The 15,968-nt window shown below is 46.0% G+C and overlaps 1 protein-coding gene across 1 annotated transcript in view; it reads left to right on the forward strand.

Moving 5' to 3' along the window:
- The first annotated feature begins 10,900 nt into the window (after positions 1–10,900).
- F2 (coagulation factor II, thrombin) overlaps positions 10,901–15,968 on the forward strand; it is an 11,725-nt gene continuing 6,657 nt past the window's right edge. The window contains exons 1-6 of the mRNA XM_004387676.1: positions 10,901–10,979; positions 11,360–11,523; positions 12,168–12,192; positions 12,432–12,482; positions 14,105–14,210; positions 14,317–14,447. Coding sequence (XP_004387733.1) covers positions 10,901–10,979; positions 11,360–11,523; positions 12,168–12,192; positions 12,432–12,482; positions 14,105–14,210; positions 14,317–14,447 — 556 coding nt within the window. The remainder of the gene's footprint in view (positions 10,980–11,359; positions 11,524–12,167; positions 12,193–12,431; positions 12,483–14,104; positions 14,211–14,316; positions 14,448–15,968) is intronic.

Genomic DNA, 15,968 nt, shown 5'->3' on the forward strand with positions numbered 1-15,968 from the left:
CCTTAATATTTACCCCTATTTTTCTAAGTTTATACCAGTCTTTTATTTATTTATACAGCCTTGACTTCCTCTCCATATGAAAAATCTATGTCTACATTTTTTAAGTCCCTCTTTTTTGTTTTAGTGTTGTCATCTTTTTCATATTGATGTCTGTTTCCCGATTTTCAGTGTTTTAGCTTTGATTTACTTTTGTGTCTTCCCTATCTGGGTTGATATCTGGTTGCTCTGTCCTGTGTTCTAGTCTTGGGTTGTTGTCTGATGTTACTGATTTTCTAACCGGAGGACTTCCTTTAGTATTTCTGGTAATTTTGGTTTGGTTTTTGCAAATTCCCTGAACTTCTGTTTACCTGGAAATGGCCTAATTTTGCCATCATATTTGAGAGACAGTTTTGCTGAATATATGATTCTTGGCTGGCAGTTTTTTTCCTTCAAGGCTTTGTATATGTCATCCCATTGCCTTCTTGCCTGCATGGTTTCTGCTGAGTAGTCGGAGCTTATTCTCATTGACTCTCCTTTGTAGATGACTTTTCATTTATTCCTAGCTGCTCTTAAAATTCTTTCTTTATCTTTGGTTTTGGCAAGTTTGATTATAATATGACATGGGGACTTTCTTTTGGGATCTACCTTAAGTGGGGTTCGATGAGCATCTTGGATAGATATCTTGTCACCTTTCACGATATCAGGGAAGTTTTCTGCCAACAGATCTTCAACTATTCTCTGTGTATTTTCTGTTATTCCCCCCATTCTGGTACTCCAATCACTGGTAGGTTATTCCCCTTGATAGAGTCCCACATAATTCTTAGGGTTTCTTCATTTTTTAAAATCCTTTTATCTGATTTTTCCTCAAATAAGTTGGTGTCAAGTGCTTTATCTTCAATCTCAGTAATTCTGACTTCCATTGCCTCATTTCTGCTCCTATGACTTTCTATTGAGTTGTCTAATTCTGAGATTTTATTGTTAATCTTCTGAATTTCTGATTGCTGTCTCTCTATGGATTCTTGCAGTCTGTTAAATTTGTCATTATGCTCTTCTCTAATCTTTTTAATTTCCCCTATTGTGTGTTCTGCATTTTGCTTAATTTCCTTCCTAATTTCTTGAAGAGTTCTGTATATTAATCTTTTGTATTCTGCCTCCAGTAATTCCAAGAAATTTTCCTCCTCTGGAAAATTTCCAGATTCTTTATTTTGGGAGCTTGCTGAAGCCATCATGGATTGTCTCTTTATTGGATTTGATACTGACTGTTGTCTCTGAGCTATCAATAAGTTATTATATTTATTTATTTTATGTTTGATTACTGTGTCCTAGCTTCTTGTTTTGTTTTGATATGCCCAAATAGGCTGCTTGTATGAGCTAGTTTGATTATTGGCATCTCTGAAGCTCTAATGTCCTGTCACCAGGTGATTAGATCTGTTACTAGGTATGTGAGCTCAGGAGTCCACCCACTCCTCCTGTATGGATTCAGCTCAGGTGCCCAGCTAGACAGCCACCAAGTGTGTGGTGTGGGCTCTCACAGTCCTAGACAGGCATGGGTGATTGGTGTAGGCACAGGCATCTGGCTGTAGCAGGGGGACACATTCTGAGCAAGGCAGGGGGCTGACAGATGCCCCCCAGTGTCCAGGAGGAAGGCGTGTCCCTGTTCCCTAGAGCGTGTAGGTGGGTGCATTTTGCAGCTGGACTATGAGCACCTAATGCTGTTGGCTGTAAGGACTGGGGGCACCTCTTATTCATGGGCCCCTATCACAGGTGGCTAGGTGGTGTGGGTGGAGCCACAAGTCCTCAGGCTCCTCTGTGTGTAGGTGAAGACCCTACTTAATGGGCAGAGCACTGTCAAATGTTGAGAACCTGCCACTTCACAGCTGATACATTTGAAGTTAGGGTTCCGCTATATACCCTGTTATACTGCAGTAATGAGGGCCTACGCTGTTGAGATGGGCCCACACAAGTCTATGCAGGGGGAAAGGCACTCAAAGTCCGTGGATCCCTTATGCCTGTGCTTAGGCAAAGGAGCTGTGCCAACCCTGGGTTCCTGGCTTAGGGGAGCTGACAGTTTATTTTTTCCCTTGTTTATTAATTTGTTCACTCTCCGAGGCAGGGAGAATGGCTCCTGGCATGTGACAGATCCTACTTCTGGCCCAGGGGACTAGACAATTGCTGAAGCTGGTCTTGGACCCAGTGCAGAGCAGGGAGCGGGGAGGTAAATGGGGGAGGGGTTTTTCCCTAAGGGGGATGTTTTTGATCCATACAGTAGGTCAGATCAAGGGCTGCTTCTCACTGGTTCTGGGTGGCCGTGTAGACTGTCTGGCACTGGGTCTCTCCTGGTGCGGAAAACGCACCTCCCAAGGACCACCACCTCACTGCTCAGCCCCAGGCTGATTAGGCCTGAAGAGCTCAGGCTCTCGCTGTGTCAGGTCTGGCAACTCCTCGCTGCTTCTGAACTGTCTCTTCTTCCCCCTGCCACTCAGTCTGGTTCTTCAACTCTGCCTTTGATGTTCAGGTCTCCCAGATTGCCATATATAATCGAATCACTTGTGTTTTGGGGTGTTTGTTGTAGGAAGGTCCACTGGAAGCGTCTGACTACTCTGCCATCTTGGCCCCGCCTCCAATTTGCCCATTTTTTAATTGGGTTATTTGTCTTTTTGTTGTTGAGGTTTTACAGCATCTTGTAGATTTTAGAGATTAGATGCTAATCAGATTTGTCGTAGCCAAAAATTTTTTCCCAGTCTGTAGATTGTCTTTTGACTTTTTTGGTGAAGTCTTTTGATGAGCATAAGTGTTTGATTTTTAGGAACTCCCAGTTATCTAGTTTCTCTTCTGTTGTTTGTGCATTGTTACTTATGGTTTGTATTCTGTTTATGCCATGTATTAGGGCTCCTAGCATTGTTCCTATTTTTTCTTCCATGATCTTTTTCGTTTTAGATTTTATATTTAGGTCTTTGATCCATTTTGAGTTAGTTTTTGTGTGTGGTATGAGGTATGTGTCTTGTTTCAATTTTTTGCAGATGGATATCCAGTTATGCCAGCACCATTTGTTAAAGAGACTGTCTTTTCCCCAATTAATGGCCTTTGGGCCTTTTTCAAATATTAGCTGCTGATAGGTGGATGAATTTATGTCTGGATTCTCAATTGTGTTCCATTGGTCTGTGTATCTGTTGTCGTACCAGTACCAGGCTGTTTTGACTACCGTGGCGGTATAATAGGTTCTAAAATCAGGTAGTGTGAGGCCCCTCAGTTTTTGCTTCTTCGGTAATGCTTTACTTATCCAGGGCCTCTTCCCTTTCCTTGTGAAGTTGGTGATTTGTTTCCCCACCTCATTAAAAAATGCCGGTGGAATTTGGATCAGGATTGTATTGTATCTGTAGATCACTTTGGGTGAAACTGACATTTCATAATGTTGAGTCTTCCTATACATGAGCCAGGTATGTTTTTCCACTTATCCAGGTCTCTTTTGTTTTCTTGCAGTAGTCTCTTGTAGTTTTCATTGTATAGGTCTTTTCCATCTCTGGATAGATTTATTCCTAAGTTATTTTATCTTCTTGGGGACTATTGTAAATGGTATTGATTTGGTGACTTCCTCTTCAAAGTTATCTTTGTTGTTGTAGAGGACTCCAACTGATTTTTGTATGTTTATCTTGTATCCTGATACTTTGCTGAAATCTCTGAGTTCCAGTAGTTTTCTTGTGGATTCTTTGGGGTTTTCTGTGTATAAGATCATACCATCTGCAAATAGAGATACTTTTACTCCTTTCTTACAAACTTGGATGCCCTTTATTTCTTTTTCTAGCCTAATTGCTGTGGCTAGGACCTCCAGCACAGTGTTGAATAAGAGTGGTGATAAAGGGCATCCTTGTCTGGTTCCAGTTCTCAAGGGAAATGCTTTCAGACTCTCCATTTAGGATGGTGTCAGCTGTTGGCTTTGTATAAATGCCATTAATTATGTTGAGGAATGTCCCTTCTATTCCTATTTTGCTGAGATTTTTTATCATGAATGGGTGTTGGACTTTGTCAAATGCCTTTTCTTCATCAATTGATAAGATCATGTGGTTCTTGTCTTTTGTTTTATTAATGTGATGGATTACATTGATTGTTTTTCTAATGTTGAAGCATCCCTGCATACCTGGTATAAATCCCACTTGATCATGGTGAATTATTTTTTTGATATGTTGCTGAATTCCATTGGCTAGAATTTTGTTGAGGATTTTTGCGTCTATGTTCATGAGGGATATTGGTCTGTAATTTTCTTTTTTTGTGGTGTCTTTACTTGGTTTTGGTATCAGGGTTATGCTGGCTTCATAGAATGAGTTTGGGAGTATTCCATCCTTTTCTATGCACTGAAATACCTTTAGTAATGGTGGTGTTAACTCTTCTCTGAAAGTTTGGTAGAATTCTCCAGTGAAAACTGTTAAGGCCAGAGATTTTTTTTGTTGTGAGTTTTTTAATTACCTTTTCAACCTCTTCTTTTGTTATAGGTTTATTTAGTTGTTCTACCTGTGTTTGTGTTAGTTTAAGTAGGTCATGAGTTTCTAGAAATGTGTTCATGTCTTCTAGGTTTTCAAATTTATTAGAGTACACTTTTTCATAGTATTCTCTTATGATTCTTTTAGTATCAGTTGGGTCTGTTGTGATATCGCCCATCTCATTTCTTATTCAGATTAATTGCATCCTCTCCTGTTTTTCTTTTGTCAGTTTGGCCAATGGTTTATTGATTTTGTTGATCATTTCAAAGAACCAGCTTTTGGTCTCGTTAACTCTTTCAGTTGTTTTTGTATTTCATTTAATTCTGCTCGAATTCTTAATATTGCATTTCTTCTGGCGCCCGAGGGCTTCTTTTGCTCCTCTGTTTCTACTTGTTCGAGTTGTAGGGTTAATGTTGTGATTTTGGCCCTTCTTTTTGCATGTGTGCATTTATTGCTGTACACTGACCTCTGAGCCCTGCTTTTGCTGTGTTCCAAAGCTTCTGGTAGGATGTGTTTTCATTCCCATTTGATTCTATAAATTTCTTTATTCCATCCTTAATTTTTTCTATAACCTAGTAGTTTTTGAGCAAGGTGTTGTTCAGTTTCCATGTATTTGATTTTTTTCCCTCGCTTTCTCTGCTATTGTTTTCTACAGGTTTGGTTTTTTGTTTTTTGTTTTTTTTAATGGCTAATGATTGTGAGCATCTCTTCATGTATTTGTTGGCTGCCTGAATGTCTTCTTTGTTCAACTGTCTGTTCATGTCCTTTGCCTATTTTTTTATCGGATTGTTTGTCATTTTGTTGTTGTGATATTAAAGTTAGGCACTTGTTCTTTACACATTGCTGAATGACCTCATCCATTGAGGTAGCCAGGTAGTTGGCAATGCCTCTGCCTTGCCTGGGTGCCTAGCACTAGGATAGTCACCCCTATTGTGGTCCCTAAGGAACAAGGTTCTTTTTGGAACCACCTTGAGCGGCTTTTGGGGGTTAAAAGGCCTGAGCCTGAGCTCAGCTCCCAGCTCTGAGAGATGTGGCTTGTCTCACCTCTTGGTAATTCAGGCGTTAGGTTATTTTGGTAGTTTTTCTCACCACCTAAGTGCTGTGAAAGTTGGTTACAACTCTGTGTTGAGAAACACTGGACTCCTTGGGAGTTGCAAGGGCCAGAGCTGTGCCTGTCTGTGTGCCTGGCCCAAAGGCAGCCCTGCTCAGGGAAGGAGTGAGAAGGTAGCATTTTTTCTGCATCTGCTGTGGGCCTGGATTGCACCAGGCGCTGAGGGCACAGCCAGAATGAGACAGGCAAAGGAGCTTGTGGTCTACCGGGAGGAGAAATCACTAGACAAGAGTTCAAAGAGGAGTGCTGCTGTGCATGGGGAGGTGTTTAACGGGACGATTACTTGGTCTGGGGCATCAGGGAATAATAATAATGATAATAAACATAGGCCTCACTCTGGGCCAGTGCTGTACATGAGTTTATATAATCCTCATTATTTTACAGATAAGGCACAAAAGTCACAAAGCTGCTAGGTGGCAGAGTTTAGATTCAAACCCACACAGGCCAGCAGTGGTGTAAGGCTCTTATCCTCTGCACTCTACTGCCCCTTGTGTCAGCTGTGACTTGAAGGATGAGCAGGTGTTAGGAGGGGAGGGTGGGGCATGGGAAAAAGCCCTGTGATGAGAGCCTGGTGGGTCTGAGCAGCTAAGAAGAGCAGCACGGCTGGAGCAAAGAGAATGAAGGGGAGAGGGAAGCAGGAGCCAGATCACACAGGGCCTTGGGCCAGGAGTTTGGACTTCATTCTCAAATGCTGAGTATCTCTGAAGGGTTTTGAGAAGGGCAATGACATGATCAGTTTTGTGTTTGAAAAGATAACTGGGTTGGGAGAGCAAGGTGTAATTGTGGGGAAATCAAGTAGGGTGTTGCTGAGGTGACTTGGAATAGGGTGGTAGCAGTGGACATGGAGAGAAATGGGATCATTCATCCAACAAATCTTTACTGAGCACCTCCAGTGTGCCAGGTACTGTTCTAGTTGCTAGGGAGACAGCAGTGATAATAAAGTCTCTGCTTTCAAGGAGCTTGTATTCGAGTGGGGGAAGACAGACAATAAACAAATACATGTCAGAAAAACCAAACCAAACCCACTGCCATTGAGTCAATTTTGATTCAGCCACCCTATAGGACAGAGTAGAACTGCCCCATAGGGTTTCCAAGGAGCAGTTCGTGGATTCAAACTGCCGACCTTTTGGTTAGCAGCCATAGCTCTCAGCCACTGCACCATCAGGGCTCCAGATATGTCAGATGATGGCTCCAAATATATGTTAGGTGATGATAAATGCAGTGAAGAAGAGTAATTCAGGGGGAGGGGTTAGGATAGGGGATGTGCTTTTATAGAGGGTGGTCAGGGAAGACCTCTAGTAACATGACTTGAGCAGAGACCTGAATAATGGAGGGAGTGAACCGTGATGCTCTCTAAGGGAGGAGCTGGATTCCAGACAGACAGACCAGTAAGGACGAAGTCCCTGTGTGTCTGAGCAAGGAGCAGAGTGACTGAGGCAGAGTGTGGAAGGAGGTAGAGACAGAGGGGGCAATGTAGACCTCCTTCCCCCTTTTGATGGATAAGTCCTCTGGAAGGTAGAAGTGAGGGATTCAACGACAGGGAGGGAGAGAGCTCTGACTCCTGGTTTCTGACTTAGGCAACCAAATGGTAATAAGGTAGGTAACACTGTGGTGGGATCCGGGACAATTATGATTTCTGTTTTAAGTGTCTGTGGGATGGATCCCAAGTGAGGAGTTGTAAATAGTTACAAACCTGTGGAGAAAGGCCTGGGTTAGAGGGAGAGTCACAGGACTTACTGGCCAATGGGTGGTCACTGAAGCTGTGGGAGTTGGGGAAAGTACAGAGAGAAGAGAGGAGGGCCCAGGACCAAGCACTGAGGTAGCCCAACCCTTCAGGTTTGACAAGAGGAGGACGACTTGTTAAAGGAGACTAAAAATCAGCATCCAAAAAATAGAAAAACCTGCGAAGTCTGAATCACAGAAGCTAAAGGGAGAGTGTTTCAACAAGGAGGAAGTGGTCAACAGTGTCTGTTGCCGTGGAGGGGGTGAAATGTATAGAAGCCACTGGTGAGCCAAGTGAGAGCTGTCGAAGGCCAGAGTGGATTGCTTTGAGGAGGAGTGGAGGTGAGAGAGGCAGGAAGAACATACATTCTTGCTTCATCCTTATGCTGTCTTGCAAAATAGATGTTGTGATCCCCGTTTTGTGGATGAGAATACTAAGTTTCAAAGAGGGTAAGTCACATGCCAAGATCACACAACCAATAAAAGCAAAGCCAGATTCAAATCTGGGTGGTTTTGTGGCTTCTTCACAGTATTTGTCATAATGTTGTAAGCAGCCCCATGTCTCCCATTTTGCCATTGACATTAACCCAGCTGTCCACCTAATCTGAATAACTTCTTGGTAATGCATAATTCTGGGTCTGTCCAGGAGGAGGAGGGCCAGGATATGGTCGCAATCTGTGGAGAGAAACACCACAGCATCCAAAGCCTGAGGAAGTTGCTAAGATTAGTTTTCAGTCAGCCAACCCTGTTTCTTGGAGCCTGTGTGAGGCCTGAAAGGTCCTGTTGTTTTCCAGCTCCTACCTCAGCTTATGTGATGGCTCAGTGGTGTCTGCCCAGCTCTGTTAGGCATCCTGGGGCTACACTGGTCATTTGATAGGGAACTGTGCCTAGTTCCCCCCTCAGGCCCTCAATAGAAGAGGTGCACATGTGTTGTGTTTTGTCCTTCTCCCTGTCACCACCCCCACCTCTTGCCTCTTCTCCCTCTACAGGTTGACTCAGCACTGGCCCAAGCTGATCATCAGGGAAAGGAGGTCATCCAAGGATCACCTGTCTCAAGGCAGGAAGGATGAAGCCATACATCTCTCTGCTTCTCAGGAGCCCTGCTCCCTTTCTCACCCAATATTTAATTTTTCAATAAATTAATGATATAAAATCTTTTCACCATTCCACTCCCAAAAAAAAAAGAGTGGGGTCAATATCATTTGTCACTAGGGAATACAAATTGAAATCCAAGTGAGATATGCTGAGACAGCCATCAGAATGGTTAGTATTAAATGGACAGACTAACATAGAGTGTTGGCAAGGATATGAAGCAACTGGAACTTTTAAACATTGTTGGTGGGAGGGTAAGCTAGTACAGCCACTTGGGAAAACTATTTGTCACAGCTACTTAAGCAAAATATATACCTACTTTATGACCCAGCAAATCTGCTCCTGAGCATATACTCAAAATAAATAAGTGCTTATATACACCAAAAGGCTTGTACAAGAATATTCATAGCAGCACCATTCATAATAGTTCAAAACTGGAAACTAATCCAAATGTCCATCAACAAGTGAATGGATAAATAAAATGAGTAAAATGAAAACAACTTCATGCAGTGAAGGAATGAGCTATTGATCCACACAACATGAATGAAGCTCAGAAATATGCTGAGCAAAAAAAGCTAGATGCAATGAGTATATACTGTAGGTTTCCATTTACACGAAGTTCAAATACAGGCAAAACTTATTTATGGTGATAGTGGTTGGAATAATAGTTATCTTAGGAGGTACTGACTGACAGACAACATGAAGGAGCTTGTTTTGGGGCTGGGAATATTCTTTGTCTTGATCTGGGTGTTGGTTACATGCGTGTATGTATAAAAATATGAGATATTATACTTATAATTTGTGAAATTATTGTATGTAAATTATGTCTCAATTGAAATGTATATATGTATGTGTATATATATATACACACACAATGTTATTGTTATGTGCTGTTGAGTCAATTTTGGACTCATAGTGGCCCCATGTGACAGAGTAGAACTGCCCCATAGGGTTTTCTAGGCTGTAATCTTTACAGAAGCAGATCTCCAGGTCTTTCTCCGCAGAGCCACTAGGCAGGTTCAAACAGCCACCTTTTCGTTAGCAGCTGAGCGCTTAACCATTGTGCCACCAGGGCTCCATATATTATATATTTATACACACACACACGCATATATATACATAAATATATATACACATACACAAAATATAGGAGCTTTGGCCACCTAGGAATTAAGCTGATTTGTGGGAGTCCTGGTCCCCAGGGCTCTGCCAACCCTCTCTCTTCCCGGCACTGCAACAGGCCCCTCCCCGCTTCTCCCCGTGATCTTCCCAGATGAACATGACCGCAGTCCAGACCCCAAACAGCCAGGCCTGAAGAACAGGCAAGGCAAGGCCCTGTGCTTCCCTGTGTTCCTGCTCTTTGTCCCTCTGTCCTAATTAGACCCAGTACTAATATTTACCTTGCAGAGTGCAAACAGGAAATGGGGGAGGAACAGGGAGCAGGGTTGGGCCCAGGGGCAGTGTAGGACTGACAGCCACTCTAGGCTTGGACCAGGTAAGACAGTCAGGGAGAGAGGGAGGGGCCCTGCCCCAGAGACCCGTGGATTTGGGCTGGCCTCTGTTCGGCGCGGGCGGCAGGTCCTGGGAGATGAGAGAAAATAGACCAAAGGCCCAAGAGGCCCTGGACCTGCTCCTCCCAGGTAACCACCACACACAAACACATCTCCACAGCACTCCAGATAGGAAGAAGGAGAAATGGGACCCTCCATCAGTGGCTGAGAGGCCGGGGCCAATGTTGGCTGCTCCTGTCCCCAGCGCATCCTAGGGAGAGGTAGACAGCTTGTGTCTGGCCACATCCTGGCCACACCCTTGTCTCCATTTTCTGATATCTGCATACTGTGATTTCACAAAACTCCCCATCAGTTTATATACATTTATCTACCAATTATTACCAAAAACCAAATCTGTTGCTGTCAAGTCAGTTCTGACTTATGGCTACCCCATGTGTGTCAGAGTAGAACTGTGTTCCACTGGGTTTTCAATGACTGTGATCTTTCAGAAGTAGATAGCCAGATCTTTCTTCCTGGGAGCAACCGAGTGGATTCGAACTACCAATCTTTTTGTTAGTAGCCAAGCGCAAACCATTTGCACCACCTAGGGACCATTACATTTCTAATAATCTTTACTTCTCACACCAAGTTCTATTACCATTCCCATTTTACAGATAAAAACAGTAAGGCATATAGAGACCAAAGCAATCATCACCATGTGTTAGAATTGGGCAGAACCTCAGGAAGATCTTGAGACCCCACTGGCCCAAGTTCACCTCATGCCCCAAGGAGAGGCGGAGTGGGGGATGGTAGTTCCACTTACCTTTCCTTTGTGGCTTCCTCTCAGATGGTCCATCGCTGGTCCTAGAAGGACCTTTCCAGCAGATGGCGGGGTGGGCAGGCAAACTATCTGCTTGTCCCCACAGCCCTGACCCAATGACCGCTCCCTCTCGGCCGATTTCTTCATGCTAGTTCAACATTAACCCAGAGGGATCAGGATGAGTCTTCAGAGTACCCAGAGCCGACTCACTATGGCGCACGTCCGAGGCCTGTGGCTGCCTGGCTGCCTGGCCCTGGCTGCCCTGTTCAGCCTTGTGCACAGCCAGCATGGTAAGGTGGGGCTTGGAAGCTGGGACAGGCTGGAAGACTGGGCCATGGGCCATGGTTGGGGTCTCCTGGCTTGACAGAGAACACAGGGCAGGCCCCCAGGAGGGTCTCAGCCCAGCGTATCCAGCTTAGGGAAGCAGCTGGGTCCTCAGGCCTGGAGGACGCTGGCTGCTTCTCTCTTGCAATATGGGGGGTGGGCTGGAGGTGGCCAGTGTAAAACGGGGAGCTGGTGGGCTACATTTGGCCGTCCTCCGAGTTCCACCAACATGCCGGGCACGCCATTTTGGAAGCCAGCATGGCGGGCAGGGCTTACTTCCTGGCCTCGCTATGGCCAAGGCGGCCTGGCTCTCTGAGGCTGCTGTCTCACGACCCTCCTACCGCAGTGTTCCTGCCCCCTCAGCAAGCACTGTCGCTGCTCCAGCGGGTCCGCCGTGCCAACAGCGGCTTCCTGGAGGAGGTGCGCAAGGGTAACCTGGAGCGAGAGTGCTTGGAGGAGCAGTGCAGCTACGAGGAGGCTTTCGAGGCCCTGGAGTCTTCCACTGACACGGTGAGGACCAGGAACATCACAACTTGTTAACTGTTGCTAAGTTAGCTTGCCTTCAATTCTGATCCCCATTCCACTGGGCTGGCAAGGTGATCAACCTCAGCCATTCTTGGAGGTCCCTATACCTCGGCTGTGCCGAGTTTCCAGGGTCTGGTGAGGCTCCCTGACATCCAGAGGCCTCCTCAATCACCAGACAGCTGTCTGCATTGGGATCTCTGCAGTCCCTTTCCCTGACCCATGTGATCTTTTCAGTTTCAGCCTTTCTGTGCCACCCTTGGGCTATGGACTCGGGTGAGGCCAGGAGCCCTGGACTTAGGCCTCAGCGTTTCTGGAACTCTGGCAGCCTTTCCCTTTCTTGGGGGTCTGCCAGGGCCCACTACGAAGAACCCATGCCTCTCCTCTCACCTACCCCAGCCCTGGGGACCCCTTTTCAGTCATGATAATGGGGGGACTCCCTTCTCCTCAAATACCCTTCTCTTTAATGGGCTTGGGCTTTTGGCCACAAACCTCCCCAGAGCCTGGCCCTGTGTGACTGAGGTGAGGGAAGAGAAAGTCATTGGAGAAGGCATAAGTTTACTAGGGGAAAAAAAAAAAAAAAGGAAATCAAAGGCTTCTGGCTCAGCCTCACTGCAGTCCTTGTTTTTCAGGATGCTTTCTGGGTCAAGTACACAGGTGAGCATTGAGAAGGGTTTTCTCCTGGACGGGAGGCCTGGGGACTCCAGCTAGGGAATGTTCTACCTCACAGAAATATCTGGTCCATCAATCATCCATCCATTCACCCACTCGCACCTCTTTCCTTCCATCCACCTGTCTGTCTACCTCTCTGCTTCTGAGTATCACCCCACCCACCCTTTATTCCAGTCCATCCTGTCCCTACTCTGATTTCAAAGGTGTTTCTGGGTCTTTTGCAGCTTGTAAGCCGGCGATGAACACTCGAGAAAAGCTCATTGAATGTCTGGAAGGTAAGGAACCACTGAGTCAGGGGCGTGGGATGTGAGTGGGAAGCAGACCCAAGAGATCAGGGCCTGAGCCTGGAAGAGGAGGAGGGTAGGGCTGGTTTAGTGGATATGGCCTAGTGAGGGCAGCCTCTAACATTGACATTGCCTTCCTGTCCCTGGTCTGGGCTGTGTCTCTGCATCTTCAGCCCCTGGCTCTGTGTTCAGCAGTCTGTAAGATGTTTAATGTTGGAGGAACAAATGAATGAATACGTGATGAATTAATGTTTAAGGCCTCATTCACATTTGCCTGACCCGAACCTCTGCTCACCCCAGTCTTGCCAGCTGTTTCCAGAGCACAGCTCATATGTTATCACACTCGTTCTCCAAATCCCTTAGTGGCTCCCCATTGCCCACAGGAAGTGTGGTGAGCTTTGCGTGTTCTGGCCTGAACCTTCCCTTCCAGCATCACCTTTTGCCGCATCAATCATAAACCCAAACCCCCAGCTACTCTGACAGCAAGAATTTCTTGATGCAAATCAAGATGTTTCTCCTTCCTGGCCCTTGCTCACATTGTCACTTTCTCCTGGAGCACTCATCACAGCCTACTGCAAGTGTCTCTATCCTCCAAGAGCTGACTCAAATGCCACCCCATTCACTGAGCCTTCAGGGAGCCTTCTGTCTCCTCCATATACCTTTAGTATGACAGGAGCCCTGATGGCACAGTGATTAAGAGCTACAGCTACTAACCAAAAGGTCGGCAGTTTGAATCCACCAGCCACTCCTTGGAAACCCTATGGAGCAGTTCTGCTCTGTCCTATAGGGTTGCTATGAGTTGGAATCGACTCAACAGCGACGGGTTTTTGATTGGTTTCAGTATGACAATGGTACCCACTACATGGAACTCTTTAACGACTGGCCATGCTTTCATTAGTTAAATAACTCATTCAACAAACATTTAACTAGGCCCCTGCTATGTGCCAGACACTGTGTTGGGTGCTGGAGAGTCTAAGAGATCAGATAGAGTCTTTGCCTTCAAGGAGTACACAATCTCATAAGGAAGCAAAAAGAAAAATCGTCAAGGTGATTGTTAGAAAAGTTCTGTTCAAAGTGCCAAGAGAACACAGGAGGGGCTTCCAGTTTGCTGGGAGAATTGAGGACAGCTCCCAGAGGAAGTAGTTTACCTGGCTTTGTGGAATGCATTGATGAACTCTGCATTCTAGGCAGAGTAAACAGCAGGTGCAAAGGCCCTGAGATATAAGTGAGCCTCGTGTGCTCAGGAGTTAGGAGCCAAGACACCAGGATAAATGATGAGGGCCAGGTCGTAGAAGAACCTCGTTCACTTTTCATCCTATCAGACATGAGGAGCCACTGAATTTAAAGATGCAGAAACTTTGACTGTGACTTTTATTCATCACTATGTCCTCAGTACCTGGCATGGTGCCTGGCACATGGTCGGTGCTCACTGACTATTTGGTGACTTTTGTTAACTGACTGGAGAATTTCTGGGTGCACCGGAGGTGCTAAGTAAATGCTGGTCAAGCGTTGTGGTTCTGAGAGAGCTTGGAGGGGGTGGACAGAACTTTGCTGGGAGAGAGAGGGACAAATCCTCAGGATCCCAATGCTGACCTGAGCTGGTGCCTCTGCAGGGAACTGCGCTGAGGGTCTGGGCATGAACTACCGTGGGAACGTGAGCTTCACCCGGTCAGGCATCGAGTGTCAGCTCTGGAGGAGTCGCTACCCACATAAGCCTGAGTGAGTGATGGGCAAGCCTGCCATCAGCAGGCTGAGACAGGGAGCAAGGAAACACTGGGGGCATGGCCTCCTGCTGCAGCCCCAAGCTGGGTGTTTCCTATTTCAGAATCACCACCCACCCTGAGGCCGACCTGAAGGAGAATTTCTGCCGCAACCCAGATAACAGCACTACAGGTCCCTGGTGCTATACTACAGACCCTACCGTGCGGAGGGAAGAGTGCAGCATCCCTGTGTGTGGTGAGCTGGGGCAGTTAGGCAGTCCACTGCCAAGGCCAACGGGTCTCTGTGGGGCCTGGCAGCCGGGCACGGGAACTGAGATCCCAGTTATCTTAGTGGGGGATTAGTCATCTAGAGCATATCTGGGCCTGTTGGTCAGTGAAATTAGGATACCTGAGGGGCTGACTTCCCACTCTCCCCTTGCCTTCCTCAGCCTTGGCTTCCTTGTGATCCATCTGTGGCTTGTTGCAAACATGCTTTTCTTTCTGCGCAGACACTTTCGCTCCAAGAATCCCTCCCAAACCATTTCAGTCCACAGGCCCTTTTCTGAGCACCATAGAGCAAAACTCATTCATTTCAGACCTGTTTGACTTTATCATTATTATGTCCCAGGGTGTATAATTTAGCTCAGTTCCTGGGTGATTGGAGGTTCGAGTCCACCCAGAAGCACCTTGGAAGAAAGGCCTGGTGATCTACTTCCAAAATAATCAACCATTGAGAACCCTATGGAGCACAGTTCTACTCTGACATGCATGGGGTCACCATGAGCCGGATTCGATTCGACGACAACTTTTTTTTGTTTTTGTAAATCAGTTAGCTCGGTCCCTGGGTGGTGCAAAGTGTTAATGTGCTCCACTGCTAACTAAAAGTTTGGAGGTTTGAGTCCACCCAAGACGTCTTGGAAGAAAGGCCTGGTGATCTACTTCCAAAAATCAGACATTGAAAATCCTATGGAGCACAGTTCTACAGTGATACACATGGGGTTGCCATAAGTCAGAGTTGACTCAACAGCAACTGGAACTGGAATCAGTTAGCTACGGCCATAATAATGCTGCAAAACAAACAACCATAAGATCTCAGGGGCGTAAAACAATAAGCATTTATTTCTCAAGTGCATGAAGGCTGCTGGGGCAGCTCTGTTGATGTCAGCTGGACTCGCTCTGTGGGCTTGACTGATGGAGGCTGGGTCTGGCTGGGTGGCTCTGCTTCAGACCGTGGGTCCTGCTGAGCTCAGCTTCTTGCTGCAGGCTGGGCCCAGGTCTGCTCCACATGTGTTCATTCTGGGGCTGAGGCTGAGGGGCAAGTACCAGGGAGCAGCTCTTCTCACCGTGATGGCAGAAACACAAGTCAGTGAGCAGAAGCACACAGTGTCTCTCCAGGCCTAGGCTCAGAACGGGCACAGTCACTTCCGCCCACATTCCTTTGCCCAGAGAATGTCAATGATCAAGGCCACAGTCAAGAGGTGGTGCAGTACACCCCATCTCTGCCTGTAAAGTCACAGGAGTACATGCAGAAGTAAAGAATTAGAGCCAGCCTCTCAATCTAGCCCATGTGGGTTGACATTGTTTGCCTTTCATACACCCTTATTAGGCCTTGACCCTGGGACTGTTTTTTTTTTTATTTTTTTTATTGTACTCCAGGTGAAGGCCTACAGAACAAACAGTTTCTCATGAAACAGTAGTACACATATTGTTTTATGACATTGGTTAACAACCCCACAACATGTCAACTATCTCCATTCTCGACCTTTTTTTTTTTTTT

This window comes from Trichechus manatus, unplaced genomic scaffold, assembly GCF_000243295.1.
Source record: "Trichechus manatus latirostris isolate Lorelei unplaced genomic scaffold, TriManLat1.0 scaffold00191, whole genome shotgun sequence".
Lineage (NCBI taxonomy): Eukaryota > Metazoa > Chordata > Mammalia > Sirenia > Trichechidae > Trichechus > Trichechus manatus.